Source organism: Heptranchias perlo, chromosome 4 (genome assembly GCF_035084215.1).
Source record: "Heptranchias perlo isolate sHepPer1 chromosome 4, sHepPer1.hap1, whole genome shotgun sequence".
NCBI lineage: Eukaryota > Metazoa > Chordata > Chondrichthyes > Hexanchiformes > Hexanchidae > Heptranchias > Heptranchias perlo.
Window position 1 is genome coordinate 32918509 of NC_090328.1, and position 17861 is coordinate 32936369.

Below are 17861 nucleotides of genomic sequence, written 5' to 3' on the forward strand. Positions count from 1 at the left end.
CAAAGAAAATCTTGACAGATTTGCTAAGGCTGGTGGGACAAGGAGACCAGAGTTAAAAAAGGTCTTCCTGGCTGCCAACCTTAGCTGCTTAGCATGTTTATCTTTGTTGTTGTCACCAGCTGTACAAGACCCTCATGTCAGGAATTGGTAGCACCAGCAGGGCACTTCAGTAATATAAAAACAGCTTTAATTAACACCACTAACAAAATTCCCCAAATATTTCTCTCTGTAGAAGAATAAATTAGGTGTAAAGGAAACACAAAAATGCTGCAGAATGGGTGGCTATCAATGCAATGAATAACAATGGAACATTCTTATAAAATGCTGACAATTTTAACTGCTGTACAACTTCAAGAACATAAAAAAAAGTCCCATGTCTTCTGAACATTTTATTCCACCATTAAAACAAGAACTCACACTGAATCTGTATCTTTTTCTTTTTTTATTCGTCCTGGTATTCCAAAAGTTTTTCTTCTTGTCTTCTTCACCCCTGCATTACAAATATCGGTTAGCAAATCAACAACTGTACCTAAAGTAACAAACCCAATCCTGCAACAAGAAACACACTTCCTTAGTGTTCTAAAAATAGTTATGCTTCAGAGACCCAATTTGCTCAATTATTATAGTTAAATAATTATATAACATTTTCTCTCCAAATTACATAGGCACATTGCATTTTAAAATTGTTCTCTATCCCCATCTTATAAAATAATCTCTCATATTCATTGAGTTGGTCTTCTATATTGCAAGAACCATGCCTGTGGTAATTTTCTTCTTCCTTATTGTTTGTCTGAGAAGGAAGGAGGAAAGGAGTGGAGGAGAAGAGAGAATGAGGAAGGTGAGAAAGACATCGTGCAAGAAATGGAGGGGAAAGGAGAGAGAGAGAGGAAGGAGGGGTGGGAGCAGGAGAGAGGAGGAAATGGTATGGGGGGGGGGGCGGTCAAGAAGCACAGGAGAGAAAACAGAATAGGAACGAGTGCAGGGGAAGGGGAGAGGGAAAAGAGCAGAAAGTGAAAGTGAGAGAGAGTGACTGTTTAATGGCAAGGGACAAGAAGAGAGAAGGAGAGTGCCTGTTTGGAGGGGAGGGGCAGGATGAAGGGCAGTAGATATTCTGCAAGGTGGCAAGAAGGGAAAGGAAAGGGAGAGCGAGACCTGTTGCGAACCCACAGACCACCCTTCATCCTTGCCCCTTACCATTGAACAGTCTTCCCTTCCCCCTTGCACTCGTTCGTGTTTTGCTTTCTCTGTTGCTGAAGGGAGAGTTAAAATATTTTATGGAGGAGAGGCACAGTATGTGACCCTGGTTAGCAAGAAATTAAGAAAGATAGAATTGGAAACACTGTCGTGCAGGGTGGAGTGAAAGAATCGATTGCAGAAAGAAGACCCTTTAGAGACGAGAGTGTGTGAAACCCTGTTACAAGTGGTAGGGGTTTAGGAGGACATATCTGGCTCTGATGAGAGTGAGAGAGACTGTTGCTTTTGATTTTGAAAGCCAACCTTATAAGCAGCAGATCCTATGACTCACCATGAGCAACACCACAGGAGTATATATATTTACCAAAACAAAAAAATTTACCTTCTAAAGCATTGGCTATGTTACATTCTTCAAATTCAACAGAACCTAAAGCAAGAAAACAAATGACCATGTTTCAAATGAAGTTGTCTTTGGAATTCACCACAGCTTTGCAAACAAAATAGTTCAATTCAGCAGCCAAAATATTTCTTAGGTTTATTGTGAAAAGCTAGATGTTTGGTTACTTTTATACTTTATATCTTAAGTATTTAAAACATTTTCAAAGACAGAGATCCGATAATCCTTTGTAAAGTTATAGGGCTGAACTTCCTCTGCCTAGTTTCCAGGGTGTGCTCAGTTCCTGGGCACAAAGCAGCGAATAAAAGGACCGAGACCAGTGATAGCTGGTCTCCACTCCTTTGATTTGCCCTGGGATTTCTCCCAGAGCAAACATTCAAATCCTTTCCACTTCAAGTAGGAGTAATGTAACAGCGACTCCTGTCTCATTTTCTGCTCCCAGCAGCAGGCAGCAACCTATTAGAAAAAGAGTGCCCATAAGTAATAGGCCTTAGGCTTTGTGCAAGGTTCCCCTCAAATCAGAGGACCCAAGAAGGTCAGACAGCAAGGCAATGGAGGTCCTTAAAAGATAAGTGCCTTTTGCTTTCGGGTCCCCATTAGATCTTAAGGGCTTCAGGCCTATTGGCTGCTGTTCTTAGGCAGAAGCCAAAAGGCCCCGCAGTCAGTGGCCGTTACTAATGCTGTGGGTTTCTCAGGTGTGCAGCAGCAGTTAGATTTCCTCCTGTTTCCAGATACAAGTCCCAGGTCTGCATGGGTAAACTGGGTATAGGGTAATCACCTGAACCCAGAAACAGGCGGGTGACTTGTGCCCAGGCTAGGAGGTGGTGGGGGAGAGGTAGAAATGGGCCAAATTTTGTATTTTCAATAGAAAGTTTAATTGAGCATGGCACTAAAATTCCACCATTAGAATATTAGATGTGTCTTTACATCTAGTTAAATATCAGATTCTTTAAGACAGCATATTAACCTTCATCAATATTTTAATTTTATCAAGATTACTCAAGGCATCTCGTTTACATTACTAGCAAACTGTAGTGGAATTGCTGTTATCAGTTTAGGGATTAATAAAATGAAAACAAATATACAGTCATCTATTATTAAGGTGAAAAAATCCCTTTCACGTTAAATTTGAATTCTCAGTATATTGTTTGCCACCATTTTTAAAGGCCTTAAATCATGTAATTTGAGAAACACTCTGGCTAAATGAACCTTGGATAACCAAGGGTATTAATGTACATTCCTGAATCAATACAGTAGACCACATAATGCTCTTGTGTTACAATCTCAGATCATAGTCACATACATCCAAGGTAGGAAAAAATAAGTTTGGAAGACGAGGAAAAGGACAAATATAGTTCTAGAAAATACAAATAGTTTGTTAGACGTGGATTTTATTTAATTTAGTCAGACATATTTTAAAATCTAGATTAAATGTAGATTTAAAAAAGTGATCATAGATCATTTGTCTTTTTCAAATTTAAAGTAATTTAAAAGGCAATTTTTAAATTAAAAAGTCAACATTTCAGGTTGTTCTATTAGCTTCCAGTTAGATTCCATAAAAGGAATGACAAGTGTAGTGTATCTGTCTGAAAAATAGTACCAGACAGGAGTAGAAATAATCAGCTGTATCGTTCCTGAAATGATGTGGTTGCGAGAATGCAGTCCTGGCAGAGGGTAAAAAGATCCCTTTCATTTTTAAATAGGATACATTTTTCAAAAATAATGCACAGTAGCATCTATGTTAGAGTTATATTGCAATTTTTGTAGACTTAGCAGCAACATCCCTTAACATTAACACACATTTTAAGAATAAATGTTGATGAATTTAAATTGGAGTACATAATATTTGAATGAAGTACTGAGCACATCAATTGGGGAATTCTGCCATTTTTGGGAGGGATGTAGAAAATGTCTCCACAGCTATAAAACAAAATTCTCAATGAAAATATACCACTAGCTATTTGAACTATAAATGTTCCTATTAGTTCAATCTTTGATTCAAATCATTTGGTACTTATGCCAAAACTGTCTCAAACTCCAGCATTTGTTGCAATGTGGGAACAACTAAAACAGACCAATTTTTATAACGAGATATGTTCTTGAGCCATGAAATCACGCATGAAAGGATAGTTTTTAAATTGCATATGCTTCAAATGTTGCTTGAAGCGGCAAAGCCTTTGCGTGCCTGGCTTAGAGCCAGTTGACAACTCAGCTGGATATCAGTGCACATTCTGACCCCCCTTGCAGCGCGTCACTTCTGAATTGTTTCCGCAGTACAAAGTTTATTCAACCTCTCTCTTAAAAGCACTGAACCGACCATCATTCTGCTATTTAATCATGGCAAAACATGTTATTTTTCTGACAGCACTGAAGCCAGAGTGCAATTCCTAATGAACAGCTTGATACAAGAGGAATTTGAAATGTTTTAGCCTCAATTAATTCTGCTGTCAAAACAAATGGCAACTGTTGGTACTTAGATGTTGAGCTTGCACACAAAGGTCAATTTTTGTACATATAAAACACATCCAAGCAATTTCTAATTTCAGTGTCTGATGCCTTCCATGTCTTTTTTTAAGAACAGAAAATTACAGTTGTATTTTTTTTTTAAAAGACATTCCACGATAGCTGGAGAGCAACATGCATATATATTATTAAAGAGCCAACAATTTTTTTTACATTAGAACTAGGCAGCAATATAAATTATTTATGGTACTTTACGAAAAAGCAAATTAGAAATTAGGGTGTTTAAAATGATATATGTAACCAAAAACCTATAAAAAATAATCTGACCAGTCAGAAACTCACTATTTTTGAGACATGAAGGCATTTTTTGATAAGATTAAGAATATGGATATTCCTATCTGTAAGATAAAGAAGCATTTCCAAAAGGAAGAGAGTACTCTACCACACAGCACTTAAGCTCTAAATTATACACCTTTGACATTGAATTTTCACTTTTCAACAGAACAAAATAAGAATTACATTTCCTGAAAAAGAGGTGCAATCACAACAAATGTGACAAAATTAAGATCAATGTCTAGATTTAGAGGGTCATAAATCAACTATTGTGCAGTCTGTGTTAGTGGTACATTTGTCTTATTCTCCACATTTTACCATTCTTCATTTCTATCATTAGTATATGCATTTACTACTTAAAAGAGGATTACAGTATGTAATTTCACATCTAGTGCAGTTACAAAATCTATTCTAAAATACACCTCTCCAAAAGAAATCAAAGCAATCCTTTCTAAGTACGATATATTCATTAATTTCCATTAGTTAGACACTAAATCTGATACATCAGCAAATTATTGGTTAACTACCAGACACCAAGATTATTTTGGTGAGATTTGTGCCTCATTTATACTGTGGCAACCAATGCAGTATCAGATTCAATTTAACAGTGGTGTGAATGCAGAAAAACAGAGCATTGTATACATCTACTGAAACCTTCTTAGATATGGGGATGGTGCTGGATGACTGGAGGACTGCAAACATTACACCCCTGTTCAAAAAAGGGGAAAAGGATAAACCCGGCAATTACAGGCCAGTCAGCCTCACATCGGCAGTGGGGAAACTTTTAGAGACAATAATCCAGGACAAAATTCATTGGCACTTGAAAAGTATGGTCTAATAAATGAAAGTCAACAATGATTTGTTAAAGGAAAATCATGTTTGACTAATTCGATTTAGTTCTTTGATGAAGTAACAAAGAGGGTTGATGAGGGTAGTGCGGTTGATGTTGTGTATATGGACTTTCAAAAGACATTTGATAAAGTACCACATAATAGACTTGTTAGCAAAATTAAAGCCCATCGGATTAAAGGGACAGTGGCAGTGTGAATACGAAATTGCCTAAGAGACAGAAAGCAGAGAGCAGTGATGAACGGTTATTTTCCTGAATGGAGGGAACTATACAGTGTTTTCCCCAGGGGTCAGTATTAGGATCACTGTTCTTTTTGATATACATTAATGACCTGGACTTGGGTATAGAGAGTATAATTTCAAAGTTTGCAGATGACTTGAAACTCGTGACAGACTGGTGAAATGGGCAGACACATGGGAGATGAAATTAATGCAAAGAAGTGTGAAGTGATGCATTTTGGTAGGAAGAGTGAGGAGAGGCAATATAAACTAAATGGTACAATTTTAAAGAGGGTACGGGAACAGAGAAATCTGGGGGTGCACATACACAAATCTTTGAAGGTGGCAGGACAAGTTGAGAAGGCTGTTAAAAATCATACGGGATCCTGGACTTTATTAATAGAGGCAGAGAATACAAAAGCCATGAAGTTATGCTAAACCTTTATAAAACACTGGTTAGGCCTCAGCTGTAGTAGTGTTCAATTCTGGACACCACACTCTAGGAAGGATGTAAGGCCTTAGAGAGGGTGCAGAAGACATTTAGGAACATAGGAACAGGAGTAGGCCATTCAGCCCCTCGAGCCTGCTCTGCCATTTGATAAGATCATGGCTGATTTGTGATCTAACTCCATATACCTGCCTTTGGCCCATATCCCTTAATACCTTTGGTTGCCAAAAAGCTAGCTAGCTCAGATTTAAATTTAGCAATTGAGCTAGCATCAATTGCCATTTGTGGAAGAGAGTTCCAAACTTCTACCACCCTTTGTGTGTAGAAATGTTTTCTAATCTCACTCCTGAAAGGTCTGGCTCTAATTTTTAGACTGTGCCCCCTACTCCTAGAATCCCCAACCAGAGGAAATAGTTTCTCTCCATCCACCCTATCCGTTAACTTTAATATCTTATAAACTTCGATCAGATCACCCCTTAACCTTCGAAACTCTAGAGAATACAACCCCAATTTGTGTAATCTCTCCTCTTAACTTAACCCTTGAAGTCCGGGTATCATTCTAGTAAACCTACGCTGCATTCCCTCCAAGGCCAATATGTCCTTCCGAAGGTGCGGTGCCCACAACTGCTCACAGTACTCCAGGTGCGGTCCAACCAGCGTTTTGTATAGCTGCAGCATAACTTCTGCCCCCTTGTACTCTAGTCCTCTAGATATAAAGGCCAGCATTCCATTAGCCTTATTGATTATTTTCTGCACCTGTTCATGACACTTCAATGATCTATGTACCTGAACCCCTAGATCCCTTTGGACATCCACTGTTTTTAACTTTTTACATTTAGAAAGTACCCTGTTCTATCCTTTTTTGATCCAAAGTGGTACCAGTACCAGGGATGAGGGACTTCTCTTATGTGGAGAGACTGGAGAAACTGGGGTTGTTCTCCTTAGAGCAGAGAAGGTTATGGGAAGATTTGATAGAGGTGTTCAAAATCATGAATGGTTTTGACAAGAGTAAATAAGGAGAAACTGTTTCCAGTGGCAGAAGGGTCGGTAACCAGAGGGCATAGGTTTAAGGTGATCGGCAAAAGAACCAGAGGCAACATGAGGAAACATTTTTTTTATGCAGCGAGTTGTAATGATCTGGAATGCACTGCCTGAAAGGGTGGTAGAAGCAGATTCAATAGTAACTTTCAAGAGGGAATTGGATAAATACTTGAAGAGAAAAAATTTACAGGGCTACGGGGAACGAGCAGGGGAATGGGATTAATTGGATAGCTCTTTTAAAGAGCTGGCTCAGGCGCGATGGGCTGAATGGCCTCCTTCTGTGCTGTACCTATGATATTATGAACATATACAAAGAACACACAGCTTAATCATCCAGGAGCATGGTGAAATTTGGAATGATAGTGCAGAACTGATGGCATAACTAGCTCTTCTTGACCATTAGAAATTTAAAAGCAATGCAGCGGGCTGGTCAAATTTAAAGTCAACTAGAGTCGGGGTGTGAGATCACCCTCTTTGCACTGTCTTACCGCTAAGAAATTTACATAAGTCATCAAAGCTATACAAGGCACTTGGTATTGGTGCGGTAAAAGATAACATGCCACACTGGTGTCAAATGTGCACAAATAACGGAGGCATTAATCAGAAATGCACCAGATGGCATGCCAATTGATTCAAGAAATTCACAAGACACTTTAGTTCATAATATAACTTTATTAATCCAAAGTCCACCCTAACTTAACTAAGCATTCATAGCTGGATATTGATACTATGACACATATAAACATATAAAGAGTAAAAGAATAGTCAAAGGAAGGGTGGGGCCAATTAGGGAACAGAAACAAAATCTTGTGGAGGCAGAGGGCATGGCTGAGGTACTAAATGAGTGCTTTGCATCTCTCGTCACAAAAGAGGATACTGCCAATGTCACAGTAAAGGAGGAGCATGTAGAGAAATTGGATAGGATAAAAATAGATAAAGGGGCTAGTTCTTAAAAGGTTGGCAGCGCTCAAAGTAGAAAGTAGAAAAATCACCTGGTCCAGATGGGATGCATCCTAGGTTGCTGAGGGAAGTAAGGGTGGAAATAGTTGGCGCTCTGGCCACAAATTTTCAATTCTCCTAAGATATGGGAACACTGCCAGAGGACTAGAGGGTTGCAAATGTTAAATCCCTGTTTAAAAAAGGGAAGAGGGATAAACCTCAGGCCAGCCACCCAATGTCAGTAGGGGAGAAACTTCTAGAGACCACAGTCCGGGACAAAATTAACTGTCACTTGCAAAAACATGGATTAAAGGCAAATCATGTCCAACAAACTTGATTGAGTTCTTCGATGAAATAATGGAGAGGATTGATGAAGATAGTGCAGTTGGTGGTGTGTATATGGACTTACGAAAGGTATTTGATAAAGTACCATATAATAGACCTGTTAGCAAAATTGAAGCCCATGGGATTAAAGGGGCAGTGGCAGTAGGGATACGAAATTGCCTAAGAGACAGAAAGCAGAGAGCAGTGGTGAATGGTTATTTTCCAGACTGGAGGGAAGTATATAGTGGTGTCTCCCAAGGTTCGGTATTAGGACCACTGCTCTTTTTGATTTATACTAATGACCTGGACTTGGATATAAGGGGCATAATTTCTAAGTATGCAGATGACACAAAACTTGGAAATGTAGTAACCAGTGAGGAGGATAGCAACAGACTTTAGGAGGTCAAAGACAGACTGGTGAAATGGGCAGACACAGGCCAGATGAAATTTAATGAAGAGAAGTGTGAAGTAATGCATTTTGGTAGGAAGAATGAGAGGCGATATAAACTAAATGGTATAATTTAAAAGGGGGTGCAGGAACAATGAGACCTGGAGGTTCACATAAACAAATCTTTGAAGGTGGCAGGACAAGTTGATAAAGCTGTTAAAAAAAGCATACAGGATCCAGAGGACACAGATTTAAGGTAATTGGCAAAAGAACCAGAAGGGAGATGAGAAGAAAATGTTTTATACAGCAAATTGTTAAGATCTGGAATGCACTGCCTGGGGTGGAGGAAGCAGATTCAATAGTAACATTCAAAAGGGAATGGATAAATATTGGGAAAGGAAAAACTTGCATCACCAAGAAGAAAGAGTAGGGGAGTGGGACTAATTGGATAGCTCTTTCAAGGTGCTGGCAAAGGCACAATGGGCTGAATGGCCTCCTTCAGTGCTGTATGATTCTATGACACCCAATCTATTACAAGCCATAAGTAATTGCATACTCGTGACTCGGGACACCTCGGCTGGGTCAGAAGTTGGTCCTGTTCACCCGAAGTGACAGCTAACTAATCTACTCCTCCTTTATATGATCATTCTTGTTTTTAACTTTTTTGAGTCGACTGTGGCGCTCAGGTCACATGATTACATAGGAGTAGAACCATAGGTGCTGCAGATGTTCCATTCTCATCTATACTTTCTAAAGGTTGTAGACAGGACATATCTATCCTAATCTTTGTCAACCTATGTAACCTGAGTTTCCCTGTGCCCATTCACACATGTATTTTGGCTGCCTCCCTGGACCCAAGCCCATTACTTCTATCCTAATGTTTCCTTCTTTGGCTCAGCATCAATTTTTGTCTGATTATGCCTTGGGACATTTTACTACGTCAAAGGCGCTATATAAATGCTTGTTGTTGTTGTTGTACATTGAGATTGCTCCTTTCTTTGTCCAGTACCTTCTATTATTTGTCTGCTTCTACTTTCTTAACTTTAACTTCTTGTTCTGTCTGGTTTTCTCAAAAACATGTCTCCTTGTGGCTTTATGTCAGCAAAGGTCTGTTAGTCTCCATGACTAGCTGCTTGTACTAACTCAAACCAACTTTGCTTATCTGTGTTAGCCATTTTGACATTGTTTAATGCTAAAACCTGTACAAAAGTACATTTATTTTGCAACAAAATCGATTATAAGGAAAAGAAACAACTTGCATTTATATAGCGCCTCTCACAACCTCAGGGTGACCCAAAGTGCTTTACAGCCAAAGAAGTAGGTTTTTGAAGTGTAGTCATCGTTGTAATGTAGGAAAACGTGGCAGCCAATTTGTGCATAGCAAGGTTCCACAAACAGCAACGAGATACATGATCAGATAATCTGTTTCAGTGATGCTGGTTGAGGGATAAATATTGCCTGGACACCAGAAGAATTCTCCTGCTCTTTGAAATGTGCCACGGGATATTCTACATCCACCTGAGGGGGCAGATAGGGCCTTGGTTTAACTTCTCAATCAAAAGACGGCACCTCCAACAGTGCAGCAGTCTTTCATAATGACACTGAAGTGTAAGCCTGGATTATGTGCTCAAGTCTCTGGAGTAGGGCTTGAACCCATGACCTTCTAACTAAGAGGTGAGAATGCTATCACTGAGCCAAGGTTGACAAGATCATGATTTTACATCAGAATCACAGAATTCCAATGCACCAAATTATAGACTTTTGTACAGTGTGTCCGATTTTAAATTCGTACCTAAAGTGATATATTCAATTAGCAAAAACACTTTGGTACTGGTTCCATATGTGAGGCTATGTAAGCTTAGATCACTGTATTTTCTTCTGATTAAGAGATACTGGAACAATCAGTTCTTTTCAATCAGAAGAAAATAAATTGGCAATAAAGGAGGCAATGAGAGTTTTAAAAATGTTTATAAAGTGTGTACTGCATCTGTTGCCCTTCTACTACTTCCAGAACAAAGAAAAACAGCCCTGCAGTTGCACCAGCAGCATTCTGTTGTACTGGTACAAGCAAAATCACAGCATAGCATAAGTTTCAAAGAATTAGTAGCTCAGTTTTGTAAGAAAGTTTTTAACCTAAATGTTTTGAAGATTTTTTTCTGCATATCACCTTTCTGTGCATAAATTGCCTACAAAAACAGGAACGACACTTCAAAATAATTAATTACTGTGAAGTGCTTTGGGATGTCCTTTGGATGTAAAAATCATTATGTAAATTAAAGTTTTCCCATTTGTCATAAAATGCTGACATAATTAATTCCACTAATACATAACCAACATAAGCAGTTCTAATCCATAGTAATAATGCTTGGAGCCTTTTCTATCAGTAGCCAGCAAATTGCTTTTAAAGGAATACTCCATTGTATAGGCTTTCACAATTTCTTTACTCTCAAGTGTCTGTTCATAAAAACCTGCATATGTTTTTTTAAATTAGAAGTAAAATTACCAAGTTTACTATTTTAAAGAAAAAATATCAGTCCCGCCCCTACAGAATCACATTTTAGCAACTAGCCTCAGAAATGCCACAAAGATGACAGTCCCCATCAATAGCCACTGCATGGTAAGCCTTTTTAAAATAAATGTTGAATCTTACATTACATATACATATATACACACATACATATTTTACATATTGTAGCTAGCCTTCTGATCAGGAGTGCCATCTTCAGTGCTTCCCGGGCTAAGCATTAAAACATATTTCATTGCTCTGCAGTGACACAACAGCACTAACACAGAAAAAGCATTAATAAGTCAAAAAAAACTTTAAATAAATTGATTTTATATTAAAGATGGATGTAGTTAAGGATTTTCACAATATATAGTTCAATGAACCACAAAAGCAAACATTTCCTCTCCTTGGCAACAGGTCAGCGTCTATTGTATTAACAGCTTAGCTAAGCAATGTTCACACACTTTTATTATTGTTTTGTACTGAAAGAAACAACTTGCATTTATATTGTGCCTTTCACAACCTCAGATGTCCCAAAGTGCTTTACAGCCAATGACGTAATTTTTTGAAGCGTAGTCACAGTTGTAATGTTGAAATTTTGCTTTCAAATGCTAAGGTGAAACCAACACCATAATTCTGAATACAGAATGGCTCCAGTCAAAATTGTTACAAAGCTTTTTGGTCTCAGACAGAAAAAAAGTGTGAACTCATCAGCACACAAGACAGTACACTCTTACCAGGTCTGTCTTTGCCAGTGCCTTTTGTTTCAGCAAACTTCTGTATCAAACTTTCAACTGTAGTGTTCTCCATGTTCTGTACTAATTCTTCATGCACCTAAAAATCAAGAATAATTTATTTTTAAATGGATAGATGTAATATATTTGAAAAGGATCTAGATAATGTACAGGAAGTGAAAGTCGCAGCAAGGCTGGGGTCAGCGGAAGTTCAACAGGATTTGGGAGTTAGAAATACCCAAAACCAGCAACCAGTATATAAATTTAAGGGGGCTAAATTCAATAAAATAAGGGAACAACTAGAACAAATAGATTGGCAGAATTTACGAACAATCAAAATTGACAGGCAGGAAAAGACCAGCTGGCCCATCGAGTCTTCCCCATACCATGATGGCTGGAGGGAGCATCATGACCAAATACTTCCTTCCTCCCTCCCTCCTCTCCCCTTCTCCCCCTGTATAACAACCACTTAGTAAACAGTAGCCAACATGGCATCAGAGGGGCTAGATTATGCCTGACCAGCCTGCTCAACTTTGTTGAGGAAGTACCAAGTGGATTGTGATAAGCCCGAGGTCATTTTCATAGAATCACAGAAAGGTTACAGCATGGAAGGAGGCCATTTGGCCCATCGAGTCCACGTCAGCTCTATGCAAGAGCAATCCAGCTGGTCCCACTCCCCTGCCCTATCCCCGTAGCCCTGCAAATTTTTTCCTTTCAAGTACTTACCCAGTTCTCTTTTTAAGGCCATGATTGAATCTGCCTCCACCACCCCCTCGGGCACTGCATTCCAGATCCTAACCAGTCGCTTTTTCCTCATGTCACCTTTGGTTCTTTTGCCAATCACCTTAAATCTATGCCCTTTGGTTCTTGACCCTTCGCCAATGGGAACAGTTTCTCTCTATCTACTCCGTCTAGACCTTTCATGATTTTGAATACCTCTATCAAATCTCCTCACAACAGTCTCTGTTCCAAGGAGAACAACCCAGCTTCTCCAGTCTATCCATGTAACTAAAGTCCCTCATCCCCGGAATCATTCGAGTAAATCTCTTTTGCACCCTCTCTAACGCCTTCACATCTTTCCTGAAGTGCGGTGCTCACAAGTGGACACTGTACTCCAGTTGTGGCCGAACCAGTGTTTTATGAAAGGTTCATCATGACTTCCATACTTAACATAGAAGCATAGAAAATAGGAGCAAGAGTAGGCCATTCGGCCCTTCGGGCCTACTCCGCCATTCAAAATGATCATGGCTGATCGTCTAACTCCTGTTCCCGCTTTTTCCCCATATCCCTTGATCCGTTTAGCATTAAGAAATATATCTATCTCCTTCTTGAATACATCTAATGACTTGGCCTCCACTGCCTTCTGTGGTAGAGAATTCCACAGGTTCACCATCCTCGGAGTGAAGAAATTTCTCCTCATCTCGGTTCTAAACGGCATACCCCGTTATCCTGAGACTGTGACCCCTGGTTCTGGACTCCCCAGCCATCGGGAACATCCTCCCTGCATCTAGTCTGTCTAGTCCTGTTAGAATTTTATATGTTTCGATGAGAACACCTCTCATTCTTCTAAACTCTAGTGAATATAGGCCTAGTCAACCCAATCTCTCCTCATAAGTCAGTCCTGCCATCCCAGGAATCAGTCTGGTAAACCTTCGTTGCACTCTCTCCATGGCAACAACATCCTTCCTCAGAAAAGGAGACCAAAACTGCACACAATACTCCAGATGTGGTCCTCCTTTACTGAATTCTGAACTGCTCCCAATCCTCAGGCTTGCCACTTTTTTTGGCAATTTTATAAGCCTCTTCTTTGGATCTAATACTATCCCTAATTTCTTTTGTAAGCCACGGTTGAGCCACCTTTCCTGTTTTATTTTTGCACCAGACAGGAATGAATAATTGTTGTAATTCCTGCACACGTTCTTTAAATATTAGCCATTGCCTATCCACCGTCATCCCTTTTAGTAAAGTTCGCCAATCTATCATAGCCAACTTGCACCTCATAGTTTCATAATTTCCTTTATTTAGATTCAGGACCCTAGTTTCGGATTCAACTACTTCACTCTCCATCTTAATGAGGAATTCTATCATGTTATGGTCGCCTTTCCCTATGGGACCCCGCACAACAAGATTGTTAATTAATCCTTTCTCATTGCACAATACCCAGTCTAGGATCGCCTGTTCTCTAGTTGGTTCCTCAACGTATTGGTCTAGAAAACCATCACGTACACACTCCAGGAATTCCTCCCCCACAGTATTATTGCTAATTTGGTTTGACCTATCCATATGTATATTAAAGTCACCCATGATTATAGTTGTACCCTTCTTGCATGCATCTCTAATTTCCTGTTTAATGCCCTCCCCTACATCTCCACTACTGTTTGGGGGCCTTTGACAACCCCACCAACATTTTCTGCCCCTTGGTGTTTCTTAGCTCCACCCATACAGATTCCACATCATTATTTTCCGAGCCAATATCCTTCCTCGCTATTGCATTGATTTCCTCCTTTACTAACAAGGCTACCCCACCTCCTTTCCCTTTTTGCCTGTCCTTCCTAAATATTGAATACCCCTGGATGTTCAGTTCCCATCCTTGGTCACCCTGCAGCCATGTCTCCGTAATCGCAACTATATCATAACTGTTACTATCTATCTGCGCTGTTAATTCATCTACCTTATTGCGAATGCTCCGCGCATTTAGACACAATGCCTTTAGGCTTGTCTTTTTAAGATTGCTAGTCAACTTAGTTTTATTTTGCACTATGGCCCTATTTGTTTTTTGCCCTTGATTTCTCTGCCTTCCACAATTGCTTCTTCCCTTTCTATCCTCGTTTCCCCCTCCTCTGTCTCCCTGCTCAGGTTCCCATTCCCCTGCCATTCTAGTTTAAACCTTCCCCATCAGCACGAGCAAACACCCCCGCGAGGACATCGGTCCCGGTCCTGCTCGGGTGTAACCTGTCCTGCTTGTACAGGTCCCACCTTCCCCAGAACCAGTCCCAATGTCCCAGGAATCTAATTCCCTCCCTCCTACACCATCCCTGCAGCCACGCATTCATCTGGTCTGTTCTCCTGTTCCTATACTCACTAGCACGTGGCACTGGTAGTAATCCTGAGATCACTACCTTGGAGGTCCTGCTTTTTAATTTATCTCCTATCTCCTTATATTCACCTTGCAGGACCTCACCTATGTCGTTGGTACCGATATGGACCACGACTACTGGCTGTTCACCCTCCCCCTCCAGAATGCCCTGCAGCCACTCTGACATCTTTGACCCTAGCACCAGGGAGGCAAACATACCATCCTGGAGTCACGTTTGCGGCCGCAGAAATGCCTATCTGTTCTCCTTACAATTGAATCCCCTATCAATATAGCCCTGCCCCTCTTAGAATCATAGAATCATAGAAGTTTACAACATGGAAACAGGCCCTTCGGCCCAACATGTCCATGTCGCCCAGTTTATACCACTAAGCTAGTCCCAGTTGCCTGCACTTGGCCCATATCCCTCTATACCCATCTTACCCATGTAACTGTCCAAATGCTTTTTAAAAGACAAAATTGTACCCGCCTCTACTACTGCCTCTGGCAGCTCATTCCAGACACTCACCACCCTTTGAGTGAAAAAATTGCCCCTCTGGACCCTTTTGTATCTCTCCCCTCTCACCTTAAATCTATGCCCCCTCGTTATAGACTCCCCTACCTTTGGGAAAAGATTTTGACTATCTACCTTATCTATGCCCCTCATTATTTTATAGACTTCTATAAGATCACCCCTAAACCTCCTACTCTCCAGGGAAAAAAGTCTCAGTCTATCCAACCTCTCCCTATAAGTCAAACCATCAAGTCCCGGTAGCATCCTAGTAAATCTTTTCTGCACTCTTTCTAGTTTAATAATATCCTTTCTATAATAGGGTGACCAGAACTGTACACAGTATTCCTCCCCTCCTGTGCAGCAGAGCCACCTGTGGTGTCACGAACTTGGCTCTTGCTGCTTTCCCCTGATAAGCCATCTCCCCCAACAGTAACGAAAACGGTATATCTGTTTGAGAGGGAGATGGCCCCAGGGGACTCCTGCTCTACCTGCCTAGTCCTTTTACTCTGCCTGGTGGTCACCCATTTCCTTTCTACCTGTGTAATCTTTACCTGCGGTGTGACCACCTCACTGAACGTGCTATCCACAATAATCTCAGCATCGCGGATGCTCCACAGTGAATCCACCCGCAGCTCCAGCTCCGAAATGCGGTTAGTCAGTAGCTGCAGCTGGACACAATTCCTGCACACATGGTCGCCAGGGACACCTGTAGTGTCCATGACTTCCCACATAGTGCAAGAGGAGCATATCACGGGTGCGAGCTCTGCTGCCATGACTTGCCTTATATTTACACTGCCTTCACCTCTCGGACTCTCTTCCCGTTCTCTAGACTCTCCTTTTACACTGCGCTCACCTCTCTGACTCTCCTCCCGCTCTCGGACTCTCCTCCCACACTGCACTCATCTCTTGGACTCTCCTCCCACTCTCGGACTTTTGTACACTATGCCTCTATTTATGAAGCCCAGGATCCCGTATGCTTTTTTAACCGCTTTCTCAACCTGCCCTGCCACCTTCAATGATTTGTGTACATATACCCCCAGATCTTTGTTCCTGTACTCCTTTTAGAGTTGTGCCCTCTAATTTACATTGCCTCTCCTCATTCTTCCTACCAAAATGTACCCAGACTTCCAGAAGATGACTTACAAAGGCCCTCATGAAAGGCTACTGGCCAAACTCAAAGCTGTTAAAGCTTGGAAATGCCCGAGAAACAGGTTGAAGGGCAAGAAGCAATGAGTACTCATTAGAGGAATTATGTTGGGGTTGGGGGGACTACTCAGTAGGCTTGGTGTTGGGACCCTACTGTTTCTCAGTTATGTAAATGACCTGGTCTCAGAAACTCAATGCAAAGTGGGAGGGGCAGTAGAATTGTAGAAAGCAGCTCAAAAATTACAGAATAAGTTGGACAAAATGAGTATATGGGTAGATCAGTGGCAGGTAAAACTTAATGCAGACAAAGTACTGCACACTATATGTAAAAATAACAAATATACTCCATGAATGGTATTGAAATAGGTAAGGAAGGAAGTGGAACGAGACCCAGGCCTCTTAGTAGACTCAACGCTAACCAATGCAGAGCAGCAATCAAGAAAACCAACAGAATGTTGAACAACATAGCCAAAACATTGAATATAAATCAGACGATGTTATGATCAAACTGTACAGTGCTGTAGTCAGACTACACTTTGAATGCTGTATTCAGTTCTGGTTGCCAAGAGACATTGAATTTCTGTAGGCAGTGCAGAAAAGAGCCATGAGGCCGATCCCAGATGTCATGGGCCGGGAGTTATGAGGAAAGATTGGAGTGATGTAGGCTTTTCTGCCTGGAAAAGAAGTGTCACGGGGTGATCTTAGGGGTATCTAAGATAGTAAATGGTACGGAAAAGGTAAATCTGGAATATTATTTTAAATTAAATAGAGAGTGTGGAGCAAGGGGCCATAAGGTTCAAATTAATAAAAGGTAACTTTACGACTTATATTAGGAAGTTCTTCTTCACGTGGACAGGGATCAACACTTGGAATGGACTTCCAGTTAGAGTGGTGGAGGCTAAAACCTTGGATACATTTAAGAAACAAGTAGATACAGCAACAGGGGGGAGATGGATGACCTAGTATGACCTAAATGGTCTTCCTCATCCATTATTATCTTGTGATCATAAAAGAGTATTTGGTGAGTATCCATTTGCAACTTGTACCATTTTTAAACCAGGTCAAGTTCTTCTTTTTATCCAATATTATGAACTAATGAGGTGCAGTTAAAACAATGGCACTGGGAAACACATGACAGATTATAGATTATTCTAGCTACCAGACAGCACAGGTGATTTTCAGGTAACTCTCAATACAAAGTGCAAGCATATTATTGTTCCAGATAATCACACTGCCAACTATTTAGCACCCTGTACCCATCTCAAAGTGGACTAGATTATTAGTGGTACTTGT

The 17861-nt window shown here is 40.5% G+C and overlaps 1 protein-coding gene across 1 annotated transcript in view; it reads right to left on the minus strand.

Annotated features, from left to right (window-relative positions):
* The window catches only part of fcho2 (FCH and mu domain containing endocytic adaptor 2), a 239153-nt gene that overhangs the window by 132269 nt on the left and 89023 nt on the right, over positions 1-17861 (minus strand). Inside the window, exons 8-10 of the mRNA XM_067982732.1 lie at positions 11839-11935; positions 1577-1621; positions 418-490 (exon numbers count right to left, since the gene is read on the minus strand). Of these exons, the coding sequence (XP_067838833.1) occupies positions 418-490; positions 1577-1621; positions 11839-11935 (215 nt within the window). The remainder of the gene's footprint in view (positions 1-417; positions 491-1576; positions 1622-11838; positions 11936-17861) is intronic.